Source organism: Eurytemora carolleeae, unplaced genomic scaffold (genome assembly GCF_000591075.1).
Source record: "Eurytemora carolleeae unplaced genomic scaffold, Eaff_2.0 scaffold328, whole genome shotgun sequence".
NCBI classification, from domain to species: domain Eukaryota; kingdom Metazoa; phylum Arthropoda; class Copepoda; order Calanoida; family Temoridae; genus Eurytemora; species Eurytemora carolleeae.
Window position 1 is genome coordinate 180,745 of NW_019396232.1, and position 27,029 is coordinate 207,773.

Consider the following 27,029-nt stretch of genomic DNA (forward strand, 5'->3'; position numbering starts at 1 on the left):
GTTCTTGTGGTGTACATGAGTTCTGTAGAGAGAAATTTAAGTTAGTTTAGTCCTCCTCATGTCCTTCTTCAGTTCTCGTCAATATTATATATTGCTCAATGAAATATTGTTGTTCAAATAGTTCCATTCCCGGAGTTATTTTACACTATTATGAAATCCATTAAAACACCAAACCACCCCGCTTATCATTGGAGTACACTTTGACCCTTAGAAGTATGAGTTCGCGGACTGTACCATTCTTGGGGATTTTGCGTACATAAGCTATCTATGTTTATTTATTTATCTATGTTTATTTCTGTTCTCCTATATTGAAACAAATGATTATAAAACTTTATTTCACAGCAGTATTTTTTCTATCAGTGAATGCACTGAATAATTCTGGTTACAAAAATATAGAAGTTTTTACGTGTAGAGAAGATAATCCTCTTTAAACCAAATCTGGTTTATACAACGATTACTAATATTATAAAATGATCTGATGAAATGAACATGAAATGTAATGACAAAATAAATATTAAATATTTGTATTGTATTTATAAGAACTATATTTTCAATTTATGGAAATAGTATGCGGTTATCTGAGGTCACGATTTATAAAAAAAAAATATTCTGAGAATTAAAGCGTAAGCGTAAGGTGTAAGCGTAACTTCAAGTGACCCTCTATGCAAAGATGCCAATGCCCGATTCACAATAGTAAATTTAAAAGCTTTGTCTGATCAAGTATGATTTAGATATGTATGTTTATAATTTTATAAACTTTTATTTTCAATAGGGGTTTTCTGCAATTAAGTTTCTTACGCATTTCTACTGCATTTAGTAATTATCACAAATAAACAATTTTAAACATCGATAAACGACCGTATCTAGTATTTAATACAGTGTTGATCAGATAAGGCTTCAAGGGTACCGTTGTGAATCGGACATTAACATCTTTGCATGGAGTGTCACTTGACATTACGCTTATATTCCCTAATTTAAAACACCAGTAAATCACTTCAACCAAAGCTCATCAAGACGGGCCTAACTTAAGACTTTTATAGAGTTGATTGATACAAGGGGACTTAGACTCGAGACTAGCCTTTTATAGAGTTGATTGATACAAGGAGACTTAGACTCCAGACTAGCCTTTTATAGAGTTGATTGATACAAGGGTAGAGACTAGCCTTTTATAGAGTTGATTGATACAAGGAGACTTAGACTCCAGACTAGCCTTTTATAGAGTTGATTGATACAAGGGTACTTAGACTCGAGACTAGCCTTTTATAGAGTTGATTGATAAAAGGAGACTTAGACTCCAGACTAGCCTTTTATAGAGTTGATTGATACAAGGGTACTTAGACTCGAGACTAGCCTTTTATAGAGTTGATTGATACAAGGGTACTTAGACTCCAGGCTAGCCTTTTAAATCGGCCTAACACAATACAGAGTTATGCCATGATTGTAAGATTACTAAATTAAAATTGTCGTGAATTTGAATTTTACTTTAATAAACAAATAATTTAGTTTTAAACTAGTTCTAGAGGGAGAAACTGGACCAATGTGGTTCAACCTTAAAGGTGACCCTCCATAAAAAAGGTAATTCCCGATATTCGCATTGGTACCCTTATAAACTTCGTCTAATCAAGGATGAATTATATATATATCCTTTTTCATAATTAAACACTTTAAAACCTTGAAGAAGAAAAAAACGACCATATCTTCCACATTATTGATCGGTTAAAAGTGTCGAGGGTACCCTTCATTGCGTAGAGGCTCGCTGAAAATATCACGTACAGTCCCTTTATTAGGTTCAAACTTCAGACGAATAACACCAGATATTTTTTTTTGATCCGACAGAAATATATTTCTGATTTAAAAATATCTTTTCTATCTATATTTTATACAAGTGTACAATGTTAGATACAAATCGTGATGTACACAATCCACCACCCTATCAATTTTACCATAGGGTGGTTCGTGTGTACATCTGAGGGGATTATGAGATAAGCTTGAACTCTTCAGTTTCCTTCCTCTATGTACCAAATCTAAAAACGAAACCAATTTTGGTTAAAATACGATAAACATGACAGATAGGAAAGAATGATAGATTCAATTCAAATACCCGAAATGTGGGACTTAGTTCCACAGTGATTATCTAAAACCACATTATACAATAGACAGTAATACTTAGAGAACGGTAAAATATGTAACTTATTAATAGGCAAATTGTATTTTTAATTAGCATATTTAAGAGCTACATTCATAAACGTAGTCTTTAATTAATTTTTTAACAACAATTAACTCTAAACTAAAATCAACTGTATTTAAATGGAGTATGAACTCATTTCAACAAACTCGTAAAATTGCAATTTTTGAAATTATGTCTCTAACAGGCAGAATACTCATCACGTTCTGTGCAATTCTCATTCTAAACACTGAAGAATTGTACGATTTTTTCAGAACTGTTGTTGGGACCAGACTTATCAAGCAAAAATTCTTAATCATTCTGGGTCTCAGGAACATTTTTGAGCGTTAATAAAACATTTAGTTGTGTATCTGATTCCAAACAACTTGTAGTTTTTTAGAATATTTTGATAAAATGTAAACAATTCCCTTACATTGTTTATAGAAATATACACGAGGTTTAGATCACAGTGATTTAAATTCTAAGGCGTATTCTTTGTAATTACAAAGCTTTTAAGATTTAATAATTTGATTAAATCAATAAACAAGTGCACGAAAGGAAGCCTAAATGTATCTATGTGATAAGATGTTATTTTTTCATTCTACACATTCAGAGCACATCTAGGGGAATTCAGAGCACATTTAGGAACATTCAGAGCACATTTAGGGGCATTCAGAGCACATTTAGGGGCATTCAGCATTCAGAGCACATTTAGGGGCATTCAGAGCACATTTAGGGGCATTCAGGGTCATCTTCAAAGGATGGAACTTTAAGGACGACCTTAAAACTCTTTATAAATAAACGATATATGTAATAAACGATATATATAATAAACGATATATATATAATAAACGATATATATATAATACACGATATATATAATAAAGGTCAAATTTGTACATCTTACACAAAAGAGCCTTTAAACGATGTAGTTTCTGATTTGGTTAAAAAAGAAACAAAGGAATTGAGTTTTAGCCACAAATTCTGATTTTCAAATCGCTATATCTTTGCAACCTGATGGTGTTATCATTTGATATTTTAAACTATTATTATTTGATCTAATATAATTCATAGCTCGAAATATCTAAGGTCTCTGACATTGAAATGCAAAGATATAGGGATAAGAAAATCAGAGTTTGTGACAAAAACTCAATTCCTTTACAGTTACAGGGATCCTGGAGTCTGTAAAGGAAAAGTCTGAATAAGTTCCGTACAGTCGGCTACGAGTAATACTGAGTGCTAAAAAAACTGAACGCTTGCATCAAACTCAAATTTTTCAATTCTTATCTCTTTGCAACCTGAAACCTTTGATATTTAAATCTTTAACTAAACTGATCTGACAGCACTAATATTTTTTTCATATAAACTTAAAAACTTTATCCTGTTCATCAGACTACTGCAACCCATTTATTCCGTGTCTATCTCCTGTTGATCCAGTATACCCTAAACCGTTCATCCCATGTCTATCTATGCTTATCCGGTCTTCCCCTAAATGTTTAGTCTGTGTCTATATCCTGTTCATCCGGTCTATCCTAAACCGTTTATTTAATGTCAAATGTCTATATCCTGTATATCAAGTCTACTGCAGCAACCCGTTTATCTGAAGTGTCAAATGTCTCTTTCCAGTTTTGTGTTCGTCTTGTTTATCTTGAGCTGGGAACTTTTGAATGGTGGATATCAGGACTAAGGCTTGATCCACTCTTTTACTTAATCTCGAGATTAAATTATGCTAGTTTTCGTCTTGTTATTAATTTCAAGATTAATTAACTGATCGGGATTAAGGATATCCCATTCTAAAGTTTTCAGCTCTGTTCATTCAACTGTTTGACACCTAATAACGAATCTATCTGAGCTGAGTCTACGGTAGACGCAGTATGATTCAGAGTTTTCAAGTTTAAAGTTTGAATATGAATTTACGGTTGAGTTGGGACAAAATCTTCCTGCCTCGTCTTTTTTAACAAACAGTTATATATGCATGATCAAGTTGCATGCTGGCAATGAAAATATGGATTTTTATTTATATATTAAATTGCAACTCAGATTATTGCAACAAGTAAAAAATTACACTTTTAAAAGATCTAAGTTTTTGCCACTCATTATTTTCAGTTTTTGGATAAATTTTTCTAAAGAGAGACATTCTACGATTTGTGATTAATACGTTTCGTTAAAAAATTACTATGGGTACTTGTAGAAGTCTAGGCCCTGTTTATTTTTTTTTGAAAGTTCGCTTTATCTATGTCGGATTATATTTCAGATCAGTTGATGTCAATCAGATCTTTCTTGTAATTGTAATTTCAGGGTATTCTAAACAGCCTATTCGCTATTGATTGGTAATAGTCTTACTTTTCAAAGACAACTGTGGCCGGAGAAAAAACCGATTTTTCGTTCAGAATTTTGACGGAAAGGGACGGTCCCTCTCTATAGACACTATTTGATGTTTTTAATTCAGTAACAGCAGCCCAATAACATTTAAATTTATTATATTTTAATGTTATACTGTGTTCTTTATTATGTACTAAACTATGAAAACTTTTGATATTTGAGTTAGCAAGAAATTTACGTTTTTCGTATTAAAACATGTAAAATGTGTATACAAAGACGACAATCAATTAATCATTACTCGTATTTTGGTTCGTAGATTTTGTAGATTTTGTTCCCACACAACTTTGCATTTGTCATGCCGCGTTCAATTCAGCTTTTTACACAGGCAATACACAATTTTGAATGCAATAAAATAGTGTTTTTTAGAAATAGAAAGTTAAAAAACAAAAACAAAAAAAAATAATGACATTTATAATTAACGATTAGATACTACAGTTTGATTTTATATTAGAAATTTATTTTGATCCGTAACATACTGAAAAAAAATAACAATTAGTGTCTATAGAGAGGGACCGTCCCTTTCCGCTCAAATTCTGAACGAAAAATTGTCTTTTTCTCCGGCCACAGTTGTCTTTGAAAAGTAAGACTATTACCAATCAACAGCGAATAGGCTGTTTAGTTTACCCTGAAATTAACCAAATAAGTGAACGGTCCCTTTAAACTGCGACTCAAATTTTGTTGGTTCCACTTAAATTTGTATCAAATTTTTCAAGATTTAAGCCGATTGTCCATTGAAACCGGTTTTTGGGGGATTTGAGACGCGACTTAAATTTATTAAATTCTGACACTGTTTGGTTTTGCATCGTCTAATAAAAACATTTATACTAACTGAGCCTCCAAAGTGTCTCCTTTCTCTGGTTAATATTCCATATATTCCTATGCAACTAAGCTAATCCACCTTCAGGAGAACACTCCTTACATCGCAATAATAATCTAGTTGACGCAAACCTGGCCAAAAATGTATCTGGTATAGATATAAAAAAAAATTTAGAGCTGAGACTTCTAGAAGTACCCCATATGCAAATTTTATCGAAACTTATTGATCACACCTATTAAAGAGCATGTGTTTACGTTTCAACAAAAAGTAACAAAAACCTTGATCTTGCCGCGTAATAAATGAATTAGCCCTCTCTTGCCGTAATAAATGAATTTGCTCTTCTTTATTAGCCATGTTCGAGCAAAATAAATACAAATTAAATATTATCATGACAAAATAAATGAAAACTATGATAAATTCAAAAAAATCTGACAAAAATGAAATTTTAAAATACAGCTCTTAATCTTCACCATCCCATCAACATTCAACATGGCCCCCTCATTCAATTTACCTCATACCTCACGGTAAAACTTTAAAAAAAACATAAAAACTATTATTTCCCAACCTCGTAATTAATTTTCACCCCCCAACCCTTATTTTACTCAGAAAGCTCTAATTGTGTTGATGCACTTGACCTGAAATAGTGAAGTATTGTAACTGTAAGGTGTAAGGATGGATAATACTACGGCGTATCTAGAAGTAGTATAAGTGTGTAAGCTGTCAGTTCTCCTCTGGAGTTCCGCTCGTTCACATCTCTAGACTCTGTTTTCTACCGAACTCACTAAACATGGTGAATAATTCATAATTTCAACAGTTTATTTCTATCCATGTACATTGTACACCGTTGTACATTGTACATCGTACATACTCTAAGTGTGTACGTAGAGAAATGATGGTGTGACCTAGGGACGATCGTGCTGCATTGCAGTTTGTAAATCAAACTTTTTAATGAAAAAAATGTTATCAAATATTTAATTAACTCTAATAATCTCCCCTCTCTCGGAAACCTTCCTTCTCTACTGTCCCTTGACCCCTCTCCTCCACCCTCCCTTTTCCTCGTCTCTCCTGCTCTCTTCATTACCTCTCCTTTGTACTGCCTATGCACAGTCCCTTATTTTTCTCTTTATACTCCTCTATTTATTCCATTTTCTTCCTCAATCCATGTCATCTACCCTCTTCCCCTCTTCCGTTCTCCTTCCATTCCATTGCACCCTCTTTTCTCTTCCAATTCTATCCCCGTCCACCTTCCACCCTCCCCCCTCCCTCCATCTCCTTCTGTCTCCCATTCCAATATTGCTTGCCACACCCCGAAAAGACGGTTTACTTTAATATTTTGAAATTTTGACAATAAATTCTAGTTAGGGTTGTATTCAGAGAATTCAGAGAAGAGTTTGTTTGTTTGATGTTTTACATTACAAATGTTTATACAACTTCAGAATATGATTAAGCGGACATTTTCAAAACTTTGAAATGTCAATGATTTTCTTATTTTTTTGATTAATAAAGTCAAGTAAAATACAATCTTTCATTTATACATTCTTACGTTATTTTAAGACGTCTAAAACTACAATTGTCTATCAAACATAAATATCGGACAAATCTTAATTTTTTTTTACTGATTTAATTTTCTCACTTTTTACATTTAAAATTTTTTTATTGAACCAACAGAAAAATTGAGAATAGGGTTTAAAATTTGTCTCTTTTTGACAAAGTAGGTTACATGGGTCAACTTGAATTTTCTTCATTACTATTTATATTTGTAAAAAAGATCAGAAACTAAAGGGACTGTAAAAGAAAAATGAAAGGGGGAATAGACTGAAAGCTAATCACTTTAGCTCTTGATTGCGACCCATGAAATTTATATCTGATGTTCCTGTCTTGAGAAATTGATATAAAATGTGTCAATTTTATAAGAAAATTCTTTTTGTATAGAAATAGTAGGCTTAAACAGATTATATTCAGCAAATCTGCCACCAATCTGAAAACGAAGATATCCCAGAGAAACCAAATTGTAACTTTGGTTTTCTCCAATTATTATTTTATAATACAGACAGAGACATGCGACCACTATTAGGTTTCTCTGGGATATCTTCGTTTTTTAGATTAGTTGTGTATTTGCTGAATATGATCTGTTTAAGTCTGTTTAAGTCTACAAAATTGTATATATATGAATTTTTGTATAAACCTGACACAGTTTTATGTCAATTTCTCGAGACAGGATCATCAAATATAACTTTCATGGATCGCGATCAAGAGCTAAAGTGATTAGCTTTCAGTCTATACCCCCTTTCATTTTTCTTTTACTGGCCTTTAAGCGTGTATCTTTCTTAACTCTCCGTGGAGTAAAAACGTCTTATACTAAACCGTAAAGTTACATGAATTATCAATTTGTATTTATTTATCTAGCCATCATTCTGTTTCATCAGTTTGGTTGTTTGGGCCAAATGTTTGGCTTTTGTGAGGCTTGTATTGGAACAATTTAATCTCTAATCATCTGCAGATAACGTATGAATTGTAAACTAGATAAACAAGTTTAGAGACAATAATAGTTCCTGCTTTCTGTAGCTTAGAGTATACAATCGAACCCTATGATTAGGGGGTTGAACCATGTATGTGAGTTCAGTTAGAGATTAGTTTAGATTCTAAATCTAATGATGAGCTTAAGAACTTATGTGTGTTCATAGGATAAGTTAAACTCTAAACATAATGATGATCTTATGGTAGGTTTAAACCTAAGTGAATTCAGAGGATTAGTTAAGACTCTAAATATAATGATTAGGTTATGGAAGGGTTTAAACCTAAGTGAATTTAGAGGATTAGTTTAGATTCTAAGCATATTAATCAGCTTATGACTGGTTTGAATTTGAACCTATGTGAGTTCATAAGTTTAGTTTATGATGCACCTAATATGAGCTCATGAGGATAGGTTTAGAATATACGAGATCATAGGATTTGTTAATGACATGGTGAGTCTTAAAAGATTAAGATAATTGAACCTAGTGTGAAAGGTAAAAGCTAGAGAAGATTGCGTCCCTATACTCTAGAGTCTAGATTGTTTGAAGGTTCATTAAAATTGTGTGAATCAACTAAGAACTGGCAACATCTACACCGAACCAAATCTAAAATCATTGCTCAGATTATCTGGGAACCCCACTAAACACAAGAGAACTGCTCCGAGGGGTTTGAACTTTAGGAAGAAACTTTAACTAAATATTCTGATTTTACAGGAGCAATATTAGTAGTTCAAGATCTGATCATTATTATTTAAGCAATATTCATATTATTAATGAGGGTTTTAAATTTAGAGATAAATAGATAATTATTGTGGATCATAGACTAAATACATCCCTGGTTAAGTTTGAAACAAATATTAGATAGATTCCTGGTTAGAGTTGAACCAACGATTAAATATCCTTGATTAGATTGAAATCAGATATTAAAAAGATTGTTAGGTAAGAACCAGAGATTAAACAGATCTCTGGTTAGGTCTAGATCCATTTTGAATATTTATTAATAAAAACAAGTAACTCCCCGAAATTGTTGTTATTATCTAAAATGTTCTTAAAGAAGGTATTGTAGAGAAATCTTGTAACAAAAAATATCGTTATAGGAGAAGGGGCACGAAGCGCACTGTAAACCTGGTAATTAGTAAATGACCTATCTATGATAATATGATAAAGCACACCAAATTAATTACTTATTTTTTCAGCTGTTCACTCTATTTCTGGGAACCTGTGTTCTCTCCTGTTCTGGGTTCCTTGTTCAGAAGCAGGAGACTCTATTGGAACAGGAGTTTCCCCTGGAACAGGTTATAGAAATTAATTGTCGTCTTCGCTCTTTCTTTTCATTATAAATATCGATAAGGATTTTTTTATTTATTTTTATTTTTATATTCTGAAAATGAGCCCAGAACATATTTAAGAGATATATCATATTAGGTGTAACACTTGCAGTAACACAATCCTTGCACATATTTACCATCAAGAGACGTCAATCATTCCGCTTATCATTGGTTATAAATGTAGGGTCAAGAGACGACTAAACAGTCAAGATTTTAAGCATATTTATTCCCCTAGCCTATTAATTCAAAAATAATTTCATTTTGAGTGAATTATTTTTCGAATTAAATTCAACACGATATACAGGGTTACCTACGAATGATGAAACTGTAAAGACGACCTGAAACTCTTAAAATATGACAATCTGATGGTTAAATTAAGTCTTCTGCCTTAAGTATTGTCTTTTAACCTGCATGGCGTACTTAAAAAAACAGGATATCCATAGTTTTGAAGATAAATATAACAAAATGCTAATTTTTGGAAAGCTCTTGAGTATGCCATTTCAGTTTTGACAAAAAAATGGGTTTGCCAAAAAAACATGGATTTATTCGAAAATTATATATTTTGCATTTCTGTCACTTTTTTTTTAGCTTTTTAGCAAAACCAAGTAAAATGTGTCTCAAGATTTTAGCTCACCTTACAAAGTTAGTTTTTATAAAAAATATGTCATTTTGCAAATTCTTTTTTGCCATTTTGCACAGAAAAGCAGTAATTGTAAATTCATACTAATATTAAGTATTATATTATTATAACTGTACAAAAGAAGGAGAAATTGCATTTTTTTGCAATTTGCATTTTGCAGTGTTTTTGTAAAAGTTTTTGATACTTCTATTACATTTTTTGATAGCATTCACCCCTAGTATACTAAATATGTAAACAAATTTACCATTATTCAATGTAAGATTGAGCTTATTTTGTTGCAACAGATTTGAAAAAAGTTTGCACGTGCCATTTGCTTACTTTCTTTATGAGTAATGATATCATAGAATGTATGTCAGGTTTTGACACTATTTTGCAAAACATGCGCCAAAAGTGTTGCAAAACTGATTGAAACTATTATGGTTGATATACTCTTCTCAGCAAAATTTCTAAAAACAAATAACTACAGGGTGTCTCACGAAACATGACAAGTTGGTTAATGTCTTCTTCCATAAGTTGTTTAATACCAAAAACAATAATAAAAATATTATATAGGAGTCATATTATAGTAAAATTCAAAGTAAAATATTTTGAGCAAAAGATTTTTAATGAAATAAACTGCAAACAGCCTTTAGTAGCCTATACAGAGTATGGAAGACGACATTTAAAACTATTTACTAACTGTCATGTTTCTTGGGACATCCTGTACTATTGTATTAAAAGCAAATTTAATCTAAACAGGCCTATTTCAGGCAGATGTCAATAAATTTATAATTTTCTTAAGATGTTGGATAAACCAAAAAAATAGTTCTGTACAGTCGTCTCTGAATTCTTAGTGTGTAACCCTGCAGCTATAGCCCTGTATATACAGGATCGCATGCTGGTATAATTCTCATCTTTGATTCAAATTGCTAAACGTGGATTCTTGTGTAAAACTTTTCACATATTCCCATAGAACAAAGAATAGAATCAAAATAAAACTGTTTTATTGTATTCTGTATTCAGCATTCTGATTTATGATTTGAAACGACGGATGGAGTCAAAATTAAACTTGTTATCAATATCATAACTTAAAGTTGTGGATTTCAAGAAATAACGGCATTAACCTCTCAACCAATTGTTTTCCCGGATTTCCAAGTATCTGTGTTGGTTCGACTGGTTCCAGAGAATCCAGAGCAGTTTATTTTCCCACCATTCTTCAACAATTATCCATATTTGAAGACAAATAAAGGCTAATTAAATGAATGGAGCAGAGGGGTAGGGGGGTAGAGAGGAGGATTTAAAAACAATTGTTTGGAATTTATCACACTTAATATTTCCCGTTGTAGGTTGATTAATTGTGACTTTATCGCCCTACAACCGGGCAAAAAAGTGACTTTATCACCCTGCTACTCAAATTTCAAATTGCACTTATAATATCACCCTACAACAGGGCGATAAAGTAAATTTATAGGCCTGTTATTAAATAAGTTGAGTAAAATTTAATACACATATATAAGTTATTGTAATTGGTACGTACCATGCGTGCGAAAAAGTTTTTTGTTGTGATTTTTACTTTTTCTAGTTTGTTTCCGATCAAAGTAAAAGTATTTAACGCTAAAACAAACTAGAAATAAAATCCTGCAAAAACCTTTTCTTACTTATACCCATTACAATGACATAAAGGGATATATTTTACTTTAAATTAGCATCATGCTAAAAACTAGGTGGTGGTTTTTACTAGACCGTTATACCACAGTGTTATGTCGTGCCCGAGTAGGCGATTATATCGGTGTAATTGCATTTATATTTACATTTAGTCAACAACCTTGCTGTCAGATTGCACCCTCCTCATAAACTGAAGACCCCCCCCCCCCCGCCCCCCTTTTTTTCTAATAATCCTCCCTCCACAAGTCAATTGTTAATGATTTTTCTTGATTTGAACATTTAAAAAAAAAAACTTGAATACAGAATAAAGATCTTGTTGTTTTACATTTTTATCTAATATTCTTTTAATGCTTTGCTTCGTTGCTTCTATATATAAACTTTGCTTGTCTGTCCGTTTGTGTCCAATAAACGTCCAAACGGCTGAACCAATCAGGCCTACTTTTTTGTGGGACCTCACGTGACCCTAGGAAAAGTTTATGGATTATCGAATTTTCAAAAATTTGCAACTAACAGGATTTGATTATCAAAATTTTGAAAATCTTCGAAATTATTTTTATAATATCCGCGGAATTTTGTTTGTTTTTGTTTTACAATGTATACAAAGAGAAATTGTTCACAAATGAAATAGAAGATGGGCGCGAAGAGCCCTGAAAGCCTAGTACACTATAAACTGCATAACAAACTGTTTCATGATTGAGTAGACGTAAAACAAGAAGAAATACATGATTTCAACCTTCGTGACAAGATGTCGGGGTTGAATTTCTCCGATTGCATTGTTGAGGTTTTACATAGAAACCTAGAACATGATTCTTAACTCTTATTCTCACTTTTACCCGGCTACAGTTTCTGTACAGTATACAGGGAACAGTAGCTATATTCTTTATATAAAATATAAAATTCATGTTAATCTTTACTTATATAGAGGGGGGGGGGGGCACAATTAGTAGTATAATACACCCGTGGTTCGATTTAGAATAAATTTTTTAGAAGGGTTTGATTACTCTGGGTATTCACTGTCAATGTCCAGATTGATTTTAGTGTAAACTACGGAGAAGGGTTTGATTACTCCGGATATATAATATTAATGTTCAGGTTGATGTTAGTGTAAACTACGGAGAAGGTTTGGTTACTCCGGGTATATAATATCAATGTCCAGGTTGATGTTAGTGTAAACTACGGAGAAGCTGGATGGATTACTCCGGTATACTAAAAATCCATGTCCAGGTTGATGTTAGTGTAAACTACAGAGAAGGGTTTGATTACTCCGGTATACTAAAAATCCATGTCCAGGTTGATGTTAGTGTAAACTACAGAGAAGGGTTTGATTACTCCTGGTATATCAAAAATCCATGTCCAGGTTGACGTTAGTGTAAACTACGGAGAAGGTTTGGAAGGATTACTCCTGGACGGGTTGAGGAACGGAAGAAGCTCCGAGGTTGAGAATATACTAGTATCTGAGGTAAAGTTTATACTTATAATATAATATTTGTTTTCAGCTTACAACAATATAATATATAAATAATACAGAGTTATATTACAGCACGTTAATTTATTAAATTAACTTAAGTCGTGAAATAGATATAATTCAAGATCTCACCTTAATTATTATTCAAAACATTTAAATCTTAAGAGAATGTTCATAAATATTGACAAGACAAACCATAATTAAATTCCATGTACATCACTATTCATGAATACCATTCTTGTCATTATTCGATATTTCTTTGCAGAGTATTTGAGTATAATAATCATTTTCACACTTATGAAAAATTTATAAACACTCTCTAAAATGATTAAACGTAAATATTAAAGGGTACTATATAAGTAATTTAAACTTAAACTTCTTTTTAAGAGATCTCTCCCTTTAAAACTCCTATCTCAGTAACAAGGAAGATATATAGTTGTATTTCAGTGCACAGATCAGATCTGTCAATTTCCTTCCTAGTATCTGCTGCAAAAATCCAAAAGTCACTTTAATAGAGACACCGCGTATTTAAAAACAATTAATGTTTAGAAAGATTTACAAAGATTTATACTTATTTTGGTATATTCCTAGTATACGATTTTTGGACCCCCCCTGCCCCCTCCCCACCCTCCTATCAATTTTGTACATGACCATTTATTTTTCAGCAAATTNGAAATTACGTTGACAGACCCTTTAAATATATATTCTGGTTTAAAGGGTACCGTAGGGAATTAGCATGTACAGTGAACATGAACAGAGAGAACTTGAAATTACGTTGACAGACCCTTTAAATATATATTCTGGTTTAAACGTATACAGTTTGAGTACTTGTGGTAGTAAACCCTAAAGGTCAGGAGAGAACTTGAAATTACGTTGACAGACCCTTTAAATATGTATTCTGGTTTAAACGTATACAGTTTGAGTACATGTGGTAGTAAACCCTAAAGGTCAGGAGAGGTTAGGATTAGTAGCAACTATACTATGCTACTAACCTCTAGCCTTTATTAAATTAATTGAGTAAAGTAATATACAACACTAGTGATGGGCATCGATTTGAAGCCCTTTTATACAGAGCGTCCCAATATCATATAGCATTTATCTTCAAGATTTAAATCTGAAATACGCACATAATACTCGTGGTTTCTGCGTGAAAATTTTTATATTTGGCTTATACAACTTTCACCAATGATTCATTCTTTTTAAATTTCACAACATCGGAATTTAGAGCCATAAACGATCCGAAACGATGTGGGACATCCTTGACATGTTTAAAGTGTTTCTGTAAGTTTCCTTACATTTCATTATCAAACATTTTTATCAAAACAGATTTATTTATAATTTGTCTGCAGAACAATTTTTACAAATCGTTTTGGTTGATATCTTTGGTCAGAGTAAAATTTTGCACAATTTGTAAAAAGCAAACTTATCAAGCTACAAACAATTTTGAAATAAGTTTAACATCTTAGCTCATTTTGCAAGGAGGCTCTAGAAATAAAAAAAAATAAACTTGAATGTTTAAAAACGAACATAAAAACTATGCCACTCCCTACCATCTACTAAAGGGTTACCCACAAGAATGAGACGGCAGTCTACGGGCATTTATTCAGTCTTTCTTCTTGCATGGCATCGTTCCGGGCATTTGTTTCAGATCTGCACAATTGTTTCGTATCTTGGCCAAATTTTTTATCATTATTGAACAAATAAAAACAATAAGGAAAACTAAATTCATACTTTGAATTGTCAAATCTAAAGATGTCCATTGTCCAATGACCGAGTTTGACGAATTTGAGCTAGTACGTCGATTAAATTCATAATTATATTGTTCTATTTCTGTACTTCAATCTAACCAATGTTTATCTATATATACTTTGCTTGTCTGTTTGTTTCTTTCTTTTTCTAAACCGATCGATCGGGTCCAAATTTTGTGTTTGACATCGCGTGACTTCAAGGAAGGTTTATGGATGGTTAAAATTTAAAAAATTTGCCTCCAACAAAATTTGATTTACATAAAATTTTTAAAACCCATGAATTTTTTTAGAAAATCCGCAAACTTTTTTGTTTTACAATGTATACAGTATACACTATACAAAGAGAAAATGTTTAAAAATGAAATAGCCTAGTATCACATAAAAGGCATAAAGGTTACTGCAAAGAAAATTTTTTTAAGTAAAAGAAAATATGTTCTCTATAAGAAAATATGTTTTCTGAAAGAAGTATGTTGTCTGGAAGAAAATATGTTCTCTAAAAGAAAATATGTTCTCTAAAAGAAAATATGTTTTCTGAAAGAAAATATGTTGTCTAAAAGAAAATATGTTCTCTAAAAGAAAATATGTTCTCTAAAAGAAAATATGTTCTCTAAAAGAAAATATGTTCTCTAAAAGAAAATATGTTTTCTGAAAGAAAATATGTTGTCTAAAAAAAATATGTTGTCTGAAAGAAAATATGTTCTCTGTAAGAAAATATGTTGTCTGAAAGAAAATATGTTCTCTGTAAGAAAATATGTTCTCTGTAAGAAAATATGTTGTCTAAAAGAAAATATGTTGTCTGTAAGAAAATATGTTGTCTGAAAGAAAATATGTTCTCTAAAAGAAAATATGTTCTCTAAAAGAAAATATGTTGTCTGTAAGAAAATATGTTCTCTGAAAGAAGTAATTGTTTAAGAGTGATTTTTGTTTAAAAGAGATTTGTTAGAGTACAAGGTTTAAAAACATTTCACGCCTGGTTTTTGTATAACACAACTAGTAAACGTCCGCAATCGAGTATACATATCTGCACGATTTATGGTTACAGTAAAAAATGTCCTATAAAAAAACGACGACCTCTCTTGATTCCTGTTCTTTTCAAAATAAATAAATACTAAAGTGGGCCAAATTCATAGTTGAATGACAACATTTTATGTCTCATGTACAGGGTGTCCCAATAAACATGGGAATTCAGTGACTAATTCGATATCGTCTTTTTAAATAATTATTTGATTTAGTATAGTGATACATACTGAGAAAGCTGTAACCTGTAAAGTTTCGTCTGCTATGTTCACATTTTGTTTGTTTATGTTTTGACTGCATACGGTTGTACTTAGTTAAACAAGAAAATTGCAGTGTACTAACAGGGTAAACTTGTCCGTCTTCACTGTTCATTTTGCGGAGACATTATAAACACATCTTTTTAGTCTTTTACCCTTTTCATAAAATAAACTCGAGCAGACATAATAATATTATGTCTTTTGAAATCAGGTATTACAATGCTATTTCATAACGAAGACGATATAGAATTCGTCACTGAATTCCCATGTTTTTTGGGACACCCTGTATTTTAGAATAATAGTGTGGGGCCCTTATACTCTGTTTGTACTGAGTGTACAGTACTAAATTAACTGGACTCCATTTGTTTACAAAGTTTACGTGAAATTACAAAACACGTTAATGTTTAAAACACGATATAGTATAAAAACTTCAATGAACAGTGCCCAATACAGAGTAATGCAATATATGCCTGATATGCATTATGCATATTTTCTTGGGATAGAAATAAGCAAACTGTTAGAGAGAAACTAACGCCTCAGATGATTAGATCAAGAAATTAAAAGAGATTATAAATGTGATTTTAGTGACCGGCCATAAACAGCAGTTTTCTTAATTAGACCAATATCTTAGAGTAAACAATTACATTTTTATGTCATGAATTTTTATATGACTAGACAATTGTTATTATAACTTTAAGTAATGTTTCATATTGACGACTACTTTTTAATCTTCTGCCATCTCAACTTTTAAATTTGAAACAAACATCTGTCTGTTCATAAAAAATGAATAAATATATATTTATATTGAAGCTTTTTTTATACGTGAATCCCAGATATATGAATACATAGCAAGAGTTTTTTTAAAATGCCGTATATTACATATTTAAGATCAAATGCCGCGGAAAAAGGAGTTCAATATTAATATATCAATTTCATTCATATTTCAGGGCTATTAATTTACCTTGAATTAAAAATAAAAAGAAGTTTCTTTAGAATTATAAAAAAAAACTTATGACTGTCTATGTATTCATATATCTGGGAGTTAAAAGATATCAAACTAATGAGTAACATGGTAATATCCGCCCGTCAGGACATTTGGAGGAAAATGTACGCTAGATCCTCCAAATGTCCTGACGGGAATATCCGTAGCTAAGAACGACACTGTTTATCATATTATAAAGTTTAATTGGAATGTTTTTTCAAACCATTAAAGTTCAAGTTTTGTAACGACACATTAATAATTGTAAACTATTTATATCTTACATAATAAAGTGGGCCCCGAAACAATGATTTGAAAATTTTACCAAACCAAATTATTCCGTAAATTGTGTTCTATCCGTGTATTCTGTATGTTTAATTATATGAATTAAGTAAACTAGTGTGTGGACTATATAATATAATATAATATGCTAGATTAGAATTAGGTCCCTTTATTATGGATCTAATGTAGGCCTTGAGTCACGACACATCATGTAATTACCCGAATTATCAATTTTACTGAATGATAAAACCTGTTGAAACCATGAACTAGAAGGAGAAAAAACCCGACTTGAAAAATATTTAATCATAAATTAGCACTTCTGTAGTCTCTCTATAGAGTAATATAAGAGAAATCAAATCTTCTTCCAAATTAGTCTTTTTCTTTTTAAGGAAGCTTAATTAACAATTATACATGGATCGATTGAAAATCTTAATCTTCGTATTCATCGTTATTAATATATTTTCGTGCTTATCGTTAAGTATTTGATAAAAAAGAATATTGTGTCTTTGATCGAAACAATTTTAAATGAAACGGTATGCCGTGAGACTAGCTGTATATTTACACAACCTTGTGTTGTTAGAAAGCAAATTATAGTATAATACTAATCATATAGCTTGAAACTAAGTGAAAAAGCTCAGTAAACAATGCACACTTGCTCAGTTTCTCCACTGAACATATCTTAAATAATATGTAACTTGACGAGTCTATACAAGTCGTTTTCCTCTTTCACAGTTTTATGGGGCTCACTGTCACAGTAGTTCAACAGTAGCAATTGCTCTCTTTTAAAAATGGATGACAATTTTCTTCTTGAAAACTAAAGATAAAAACAAGTAATTCATAATTCTATAATATCTAGGGATACAATATAAAATATAACTGAGTTAGGGAATAAAAATCAAGAGTAAAGTGTTGCGACACTTTAAAGTCGGCCCAGTCTTGAAAACTGATGGAGCTTTTTATTGGAGCCTATAGATCTCTGTGTCTTATACTATTTAACAACAAGATTTTGTCATTTTTTGTGCATAATTCTTAGGACTCCTAAAATCTCAAATTATCAACTTTTTATAAGATATTTGCTGATTTATAAACCCAACCCAGATATTTAAGTGAACGAGTATTTTCCCAATGAAATGAAAAAAAACTGTTTCTTGTTAAAGTTAATTAAAAATTTTGGAATATGTAAGGAACTTGATTTGAATTGACAAAAATACAGTTGATAATTGAAAAATAAGTCAATTATTATCATTTTTATTGGGAGCAAACAACCCAACACAGAAACAAATGAGATGACTTATGTACAATGATAACCAAAAGCTCTGGAAAATTAAATCGACTTTAGACTCAAGATTTGGCTTTAAACAGTCCAATGAACATGAGGCACAGAAATTGTGCAGTGTAAACAGGCCCATTTCATTTAAAAAGTGATTTAATTACTTACTGTAAGTGTAAAGCTAATTGATTTGTAACAATATCGAATGCACTTCAGTATTGTTTTAATTTCGTCTTCCTTTTCTACAGGTTTCTGTTTATCACTGTATATGTTTTATATCGGTAAAGTTTAATCAAATCAATAAGAATTCTTGATACTAATAATATCTCCTTTGTATTCAGTGTAGGAACTGATGTGAATACATTTAGATATTACAATGATAAGTTTGATTTTGCTTTGTACTGGAGGGGGGGGGGGTATTTAATGCACCCCCCGCAATATATGATGCTTTGTCTATGTCTATGAGCCGTGTGCCCAATTCTCTGTGTTTAGTTTGTCAAATATTCACATATTTCACGCAGTAACGCACGTACACCATCAAACCATACGCCGCACCCAATCTTTATATATTTCAGTATTTTACCTATTGACGAAACATACATTGTATTGCTAACATAACTGTTTAGTTTTCCGCTAGTAAAAAGTAAAAAGGTCAAATCAAACTAAAGGAAATTGCAAGTAAGATTGAAATCTTATTTGTTTTCATGCATAACTCCTGTTTTCATGCATAACTTCTGTTTTCATGCATAACTTCTGTTTTCATGCATAACTTCTGTTGTTCATGCACAACTCCTGTTTTCATGCATAACTTCTGTTTTCATGCACAACTCCTATTTTCATGCATAACTTCTGTTTTCATGCATAACTTCTGTTTTCATGCATAACTTCTGTGTTCATGCACAACTCCTGTTTTCATGCATAACTTCTGTTTTCATGCACAACTCCTATTTTCATGCATAACTTCTGTTTTCTTGCATAACTTCTGTTTTCATGCATAGCTTCTGTTCTCATGCATAACTTCTGTTTTCAGGCATAACTTCTGTTTTCATGCATAACTTCTGTTTTCATGTATAACTCCTGTTTTCATGCATAACTCCTGTTTTCATGCATATCTTCTGTTTTCATTCAATCAAAACTTCTGTTCTTGAAGATTTGTTGAGAAGAACAAAAATGTTTTGAATTTCTAATATGTAACCGAAAAAAAGTTCTAGAAGACCTACGAAGTCACATAAGTAAAGTCACATAAATTTGACTTTCTTCTTCTGTCTAATTTAGTTTAATATAAATATAACAAGACTATGAAACCTTTTACATTGTCGTCTTTAGTCATATCTTTATAGAATTAGTTATTTACCATCCAAATGTAATTCTATTTCTAAACATGGCATGAGAGCAAAGAGTAGAACAATTTACATTCATGATAATTTTTTTTTTACTGTTCTTGTAATATTAAACAGAAAAGGTAGGATATCATGAAAGGCGACATTCAAAATAGTTTTTAGAAGAATCTTGGTAGTTTTATTTTAGCATTGTTGACATAATCATTCCATCTCACAGCCCACAGGGGGGGGGGCCCACGGCCATGTAACCCCCCCCCCCTGCGAGATCAAAAGTAAGGTAAATTACATGCTTTCTGGTTGTGTGCCCCCCCCCTGGCCTGATTACTATATTTGTATTTTTATGATTTTTGAACATATTTTTAAAATTTATTTTGTCCAGGTTGGCTCAATCCAGGACCGGGTTCGTGACCGGGGTTTCTATTATATCGGAGAAGGTGTTCGTCTCCGAGGTACTGATATCGGAGCAACCAGAGCTATCATAGATACTGTCAAGGTAAACCATCTCAGACTGGATCAGACAATAAAGGAAAAATGAAAGGGGGTATAGGCTTAAAGCTAATCACTTTAGTTCTTCATCGTGACCCATGAAAGTTATATCTGATGTTCCTGTCTCGAGAAATTGATTTACAACTTTGTCAAATTTATACGAAAATTAATATATATATATATACAATTGTCAATTTTGAATAAAAGTATAGTGGGTTTAAAAAGATCAAATTCAGCAAATATGCAACCAATCTGAAAACGATGATATCCCAGAGAAAGCTAATTGTAACTTAGGTTTACTCCAATTCTAATTTTATATTTGTTATTTCTATTTTTTATAGATTTAATTTTCATAATATTATTTATACGTCCGTATTACTTGACCAGAAATTCCACCAATGGCAGTGCAGTAAAGTGGTCACGTGATACAGGCGGAGGCACGTGACCAGTATACTGCTCTGCCATTGGTGATAGTTCTGGTCACGTGATTTAAGTTTCAGATTTTCTAAATTTTACATATATGAACTTTCGTATAGTTTTAACACAGTTTTATATCAATTTATAGTAATTTCTCGAGACAGGAACATCAGATAAAACTTTCATGGGTCCCGATCAAGAGCTAAAGTGATTAGCTTTCAGCCTATACCCCCTTTCATTTTTCCTTTACAGTCGCTTCAATTACAGTAGTATACAGTACAGTACAGTAGTATACTAAATCAAAGAATTATTTAAAAAGACGATATCGAATTCGTCACTAAATTCCCATGTTTATTGGGACACCCTGTATACGAAGAAAATTGGATATTATTCGAAAGCAATGAGTACAAAGTTTGATTTTGCATTTAGTTTCATATTTTAGTAGACATCAATTAAAAAGTTGACTAATGGAAGATCTATGTTTATCTAAATTCTTAATGGTATACAATTGAAAGATTGGAACTATGGTATATTTTGTTGTTGTCAAACAAAATGGGGGATAATTTTGAATAGTTGGAACTTGCTTATTAGAATCTTTATTTTGTTATTTTAAGGATGAAATGGCAGATACTAATGGAGGTTGAAAATGGCGGATATATATTTTTAGATATTTTATGAAGAAAATGGCGGATGAGATGAGGGTGCAACAAGGCACATTTCATTTATTTAAACATTTTAGGGAGAAATGGGAGATACGGTTGAAAGTTTGGAACTATTTAAGAAGCATCTTTGTTTATATAAATAGTTTAGGACGAAATGGCGGATACTCTTGGATGTGGAAATATATCTAGATAGTTTAGGACGAAATGGCGGATACTCTTGGATGTGGAAATATATCTAGATAGTTTAGGACGAAATGGCGGATACTCTTGAAGGTGGAAATATATCCAGATAGTTTAGGACGAAATGGCGGATACTCTTGATCGTGGAAATATACCCAGATAGTTTAGGAAGAAATGGCGGATACTATTGAAGGTGGAAATATACCTAGAAAATGGCGGATACTATTGAAGGTGGAAATATACCTAGATAGTTTAAGAAGAAATGGCGGATACTATTGAAGGTGGAAATATACCTAGATAGTTTAGGACGAAATGGCGGATACTATTAAAGGTGGAAATATACCTAGATAGTTTAGAAAGAAATGGCGGATACTCTTGGATGTGGAAATATATCTAGATAGTTTAGTAAGATATGGCGGATACTATTGAAGGTGGAAATATACCTAGATATTTTAGGAAGAAATGGCGGATACTCTTGGATGTGAAAATATACCTAGATAGTTTAGGAAGAAATGGCGGATACTCTTGGATGTGGAAATATACCTAGATAGTTTAGGAAGAAATGGCGGATACGATCTTGATGGTGGAAATATACCTAGATATTTTAGGAAGAAATGGCGGATACTCTTGGATGTGGAAATATACCTAGATAGTTTAGGAAGAAATGGCGGATACTCTTGGATGTGGAAATATACCTAGATATTTTAGGACGAAATGGCGGATACTCTTGATCGTGGAAATATACCTAGATAGTTTAGGAAAAAATGGCGGATACTATTGAAGGTGGAAATATACCTAGATAGTTTAAGAAGAAATGGCGGATACTCTTGAAGGTGGAAATATACCTAGATATTTTAGGAAGAAATGGCGGATACTCTTGAAGGTGGAAATATACCTAGATAGTTTTGGAAGAAATGGCGGAAACTCTTGAATCTGGAAATATGCCTAGATATTTTAGGAAGAAATGGTGGATACTATTGAAGGTGGAAATATACCTAGTTTAGGACGAAATGGCGGATACTATTGAAGGTGGAAATATACCTAGATATTTTAGGAAGAAATGGCGGATACTCTTGAAGGTGGAAATATACCTAGATATTTTAGGAAGAAATGGCGGAAGGTGGAAATATACCTAGATATTTTAGGAAGAAATGGCGGATACTCTTGAAGGTGGAAATATACCTAGATATTTTAGGAAGAAATGGCGGATACTCTTGAAGGTGGAAATATACCTAGATATTTTAGGAAGAAATGGCGGATACTATCAAAAGATTGGAACTGGCTAAGACGGAGATAAAACTTCTTCTCCAGGAATATATTTTAGTATCTATTTGATTTAAAAAAAATTTAAAAGTATTCTGAATTTGAAAAAAAGTTAATTTAAAACTTTAATTTTATTCAAATAATTACACACAAAAGCTTTAAAAGAACTTTCTATTTGATCCAATCTTTAAGTTGTTTGTATTTTCAAATCTAAACATATTTAATTTAATATGCTGCAACTTAAGAATTTTTAATCTTACGTAAATTTTTTTTTATTTATAAAACGTTGAACTTTAATATGAAATATACTGATCCACAGGAAATCCCAACTACAGGTAAAAACATAAATAATTATTATTATTTTCAGCAACCATTAATTGCGCAAAAAAACTTGTGGAATTCTCTGCTCTGAGAGCTCAGTATTAGAATTGTTCTATTATATCATAATTAATAATTTCTCTTCCTTTACTTTATAAAAGTTTGATGAAGAGAATTGTTCATTTAATTTTACATTTTTCGCATAACAGATTTAAACGAAATTTAGCGAAAAAAACGAAAATTTTTACATTACTTGGGAGCGAACGAAATGCAAGAAATATTAAATTTTTAGCGAACATTTTTTTTCACGAAAAATGCAAAATTTTTGCGAAACGATTTTCCTTTTAAGCTTGAAACCCTAGTTATTATTAGTAAATTATTAATGTCTCAGCCGGGTTGTTTCCAATAAAGGGTGAGAAGTTAATGAAGACTTAAAACTCTTTAAATACCTAAAAAGCTCTAAATATCCTGTAAAAAGACTTAAAAATAGTTTTTTAATTTCAGAAGGTGTCATAAAAGAAATGTTTGTCGTCTGATGCTCCGTTTTGGTGTAAAATTATGTCGAATATTCGAAAAATCTCTCTGTTAACCTCAGCTCAGCAACCCAAAAATAACAAATTTTAAAAATCTCATGCTAAGAAAATATTCTAACATGATATTAGAAAATCCGCAACGCAACTTAGTAATTTTCTATTGAAATAGTGAAATTTTGAGTACTTTTTCTTTTATGGTGTTCAAATGCTATGAAATTTGTTTCCTACATGGAAAAACTGTGGAACCATGAGGACTCAGGCCTTTCTCACTGGACAACAATAAAAAATTATAAAATTGCATATTTTCTATTTTATAATATCCAGATCGAATATTATCTAAGCACCAAATTTTTTTTCTTCATATTTTTCACACTTTTTTTCTTTTTCTTCTTATATTATTCCTACTAAAGTTTGAACTCCGTACTACCTGTATATACTTCTACCTAGAGCCTGGTATGGAGGAGACCCTACTGGATATTCTTCAATCTCTCCGGAAAGTTCCAACCTACACTGAACTCAAGTACAGAGATGCAATCACAGGTAATAAAAGGATTATATATATAAAAGCTTTGATGTCAAAATTCGTAAATAATTTTCAATTAATCCTGTATTTTAACATTATCCGGAAAGTTTCATGGTTTTATAGTTTAATCTTTAAAATCTTCTTTTGTGTCTCAAAGTTCCAAATTTAGAGCTTTGCACGATCCGATATGATGTGGGATACTAATGTCGTCGTAGTATATATAAATACATGCAATGAAGACGACTTTATATTCTAATTTTGGTTTCATACCAAGCTTTCAAACAGCAGTTTGGATAAAAATGGAATCAAAGAGAAGCTGTCAATGAACTGATTTATTTAATGTTTACTTGTAAAGTGTAAAATTTTAATTTACCAAAAGCTTGTTAGAAATCAAAACCTTAATAGAAAAGGCGTCTTCATTGTATTGATATAAATGCAGACCCCTGTATATGCCTGTACCGAGGCTTTCCAAGACCTGTTCGGTTCCTAAAGCATCTGAACGAAGCGAGGAATGCTTTGGGACCCAACAAGGTCGAGGCAATGTAATATCCCATCTTCTATTTATTCCATCCCATTCCCATCACGTCACGTGAATAAAGAGATATGTACTTTTTCAATATTGTTGCATGGCAACCCTGAAACCATGGATGCAAAATTTTACATTGCATCCATGGTTTCAGGCTTGCAATGGTTCGTAGTATTGCATGGCTTCAGGGTTGCAACGTAAATATCAGGGATTCAATAGCGTAATGATTTTGTTTAAAAGTTAAAAAATGCTTTTTCTGATTTTATTATTGATGTGAAGAAAACTCTGATTCTTGGAGAGCCTTTTGAAATAAAAAATTCTTGAAAGTTTTAACCAAATAAACGATGGCCTGATTCTGATATTGGGTGAAAATATTTATTGTATGATTTTCAGATGGATTTGAAGCTGCTCTACGTTCTGTATCTGATAATACTCTCTACAGAAAATAATTGTACAATCTTAATATATTTAATAAATTATGAGTTAAGTAGATATTTATTTTTTATTTTTATCTAGAGTTAGTGTCTCTCTATAGAGTATGCATGTACAGGGTGTCCCAAAAAAACATGGGAATTCAGTGACGAATTCGATATCGTCTTTTTAAATAATTCTTTGATTTAGTATAGTGATACCTACTGAGAAAGCTGTAATCTGTAAGAGTTTCGTCTGCTATGTTCACATTTTGTTTGTTTATGTTTTGACTGCATAAGGGTGTGCTTAGTAAAACAAGAAAATTACAGTATACAAACAGAGTAAACTTGTCCGTCTTCATTGTTCATCTTGCGGAGAAATTATAAACACATCTTTACAGTCATTTACAGTTTTCATTAGATAAACTCTAGCAGACATAATAATATTTTGGGTTTTGAAATTAGGTATTACAATGCTAATTCATAGCAAAGACGATATACAATTCGTCACTGAATTCCCATGTTTTTTGGGACACCCTGTATTATATAGATTTATACTTCCCCTGCTATACTATTGTGAACCGATCAAAAGGAATATTGCTCGAAATGGCGAAGATAAGGCGAATAGGCTAGGGAAACACTCTATCCCGGTGTATTCATAGATGAGAACTTATTCTTGAAACAATATATTTCAGTAACGAGGTTTCCTACAACAAAATACAAATTGTTATTGACGTACATGTGTATAAATAATGATTGTTAATAAAGATTAAACAGTTAAGGGTAACTAACAATAAATGGGCGTTGTTGTGAATCGAACAATTGGTTTAGAAACATGTAACATTGAGAATTGAATAAAGGCTTACAAGGTATTGGAAATTCTAGGTTTTGCAGGTTTAGTGGATCATATTTTATTACTGATTCTAGGTTTTGCAGATTTAGTGGATCATATTTTATTACTGATTCTAGGTTTTGCAGGTTTACTGGATCATATTTTATTACTGATTCTAGGTTTTGCAGATTTAGTGGATCATATTTTATTACTGTTGTGAATCGATAAATAAAGGTTTAAAAGGTACTGTTGTGAATTGGCAAATGAAAGGTTTAAGATATTGTTGTGAATTAAACATACGGAACTTACGATCTGAAATAGTATAACGCGGGAATAGTTGTTTGAATTGAAGTCTAAAGCAATTGAATCTTCTGAAAATAAATATTCATTTTGTTTAAAGGAATTTCACTGTTTATTTGTAAATGATTCACTGAAATTATGTTTAAATTGGATCTTTTAATGCACTTTAAGTTTTATTAGCTCCATGAGGTTTTTGATTATATTTACGCGGAGACTTGGAAAAGTTTGGTTTGGAAAGTGGACGGAGGGTTCAACGGAGATACAATTTGTCAGACGACCTTACAACAGGGTAAATTTGAGGGGTATGGTTCACAACTATGGACATTAGAGACTGTTTGAAAGTTAAATATATCTAAATATTAGAACACTTTATTGAATTTTATAAGTTTAATTTTTCATTACATGCCATTTATTCTAATTGATGTTCATGCATTGATCGGTAATGTTTCGTAGATTTTAAAAATGTTCAAACCATTACCATAAAGAGCATTTTTTGGGACACACTGTACTTAGCCACGCGAGGTTTTCCTTGACCAATTTTGCCTTAAAAACATCCTGGTAATGTAAAATTTCCACAACAATAATTTAGAAAAATTAAAAAGATATTTTGTTCCCGTTATAATCACTCACTGAATACTTATAGTAATGAGAAAGGGTGTTTGTGTGCGCTGATCAGTGGTGTAAGGAAGTTGTTTACTGTTTAGTGTACACGATAACCCTTTAAAAATCTCAT

The 27,029-nt window shown here is 31.7% G+C and overlaps 1 protein-coding gene across 1 annotated transcript; it reads left to right on the forward strand.

Moving 5' to 3' along the window:
* Window positions 1-6,053: 6,053 nt before the first annotated feature.
* On the forward strand, window positions 6,054-25,248 carry LOC111698824 (uncharacterized). The gene is made up of 8 exons (XM_023469267.1): window positions 6,054-6,153; window positions 9,073-9,171; window positions 12,846-12,947; window positions 20,226-20,339; window positions 22,837-22,902; window positions 23,174-23,189; window positions 24,153-24,245; window positions 25,148-25,248. Exons 1-8 carry the CDS (start codon window positions 6,151-6,153, stop codon window positions 25,201-25,203), a joined length of 549 nt encoding a protein of 182 aa, XP_023325035.1. The 5' UTR covers window positions 6,054-6,150; the 3' UTR covers window positions 25,204-25,248.
* Window positions 25,249-27,029: the final 1,781 nt, after the last annotated feature.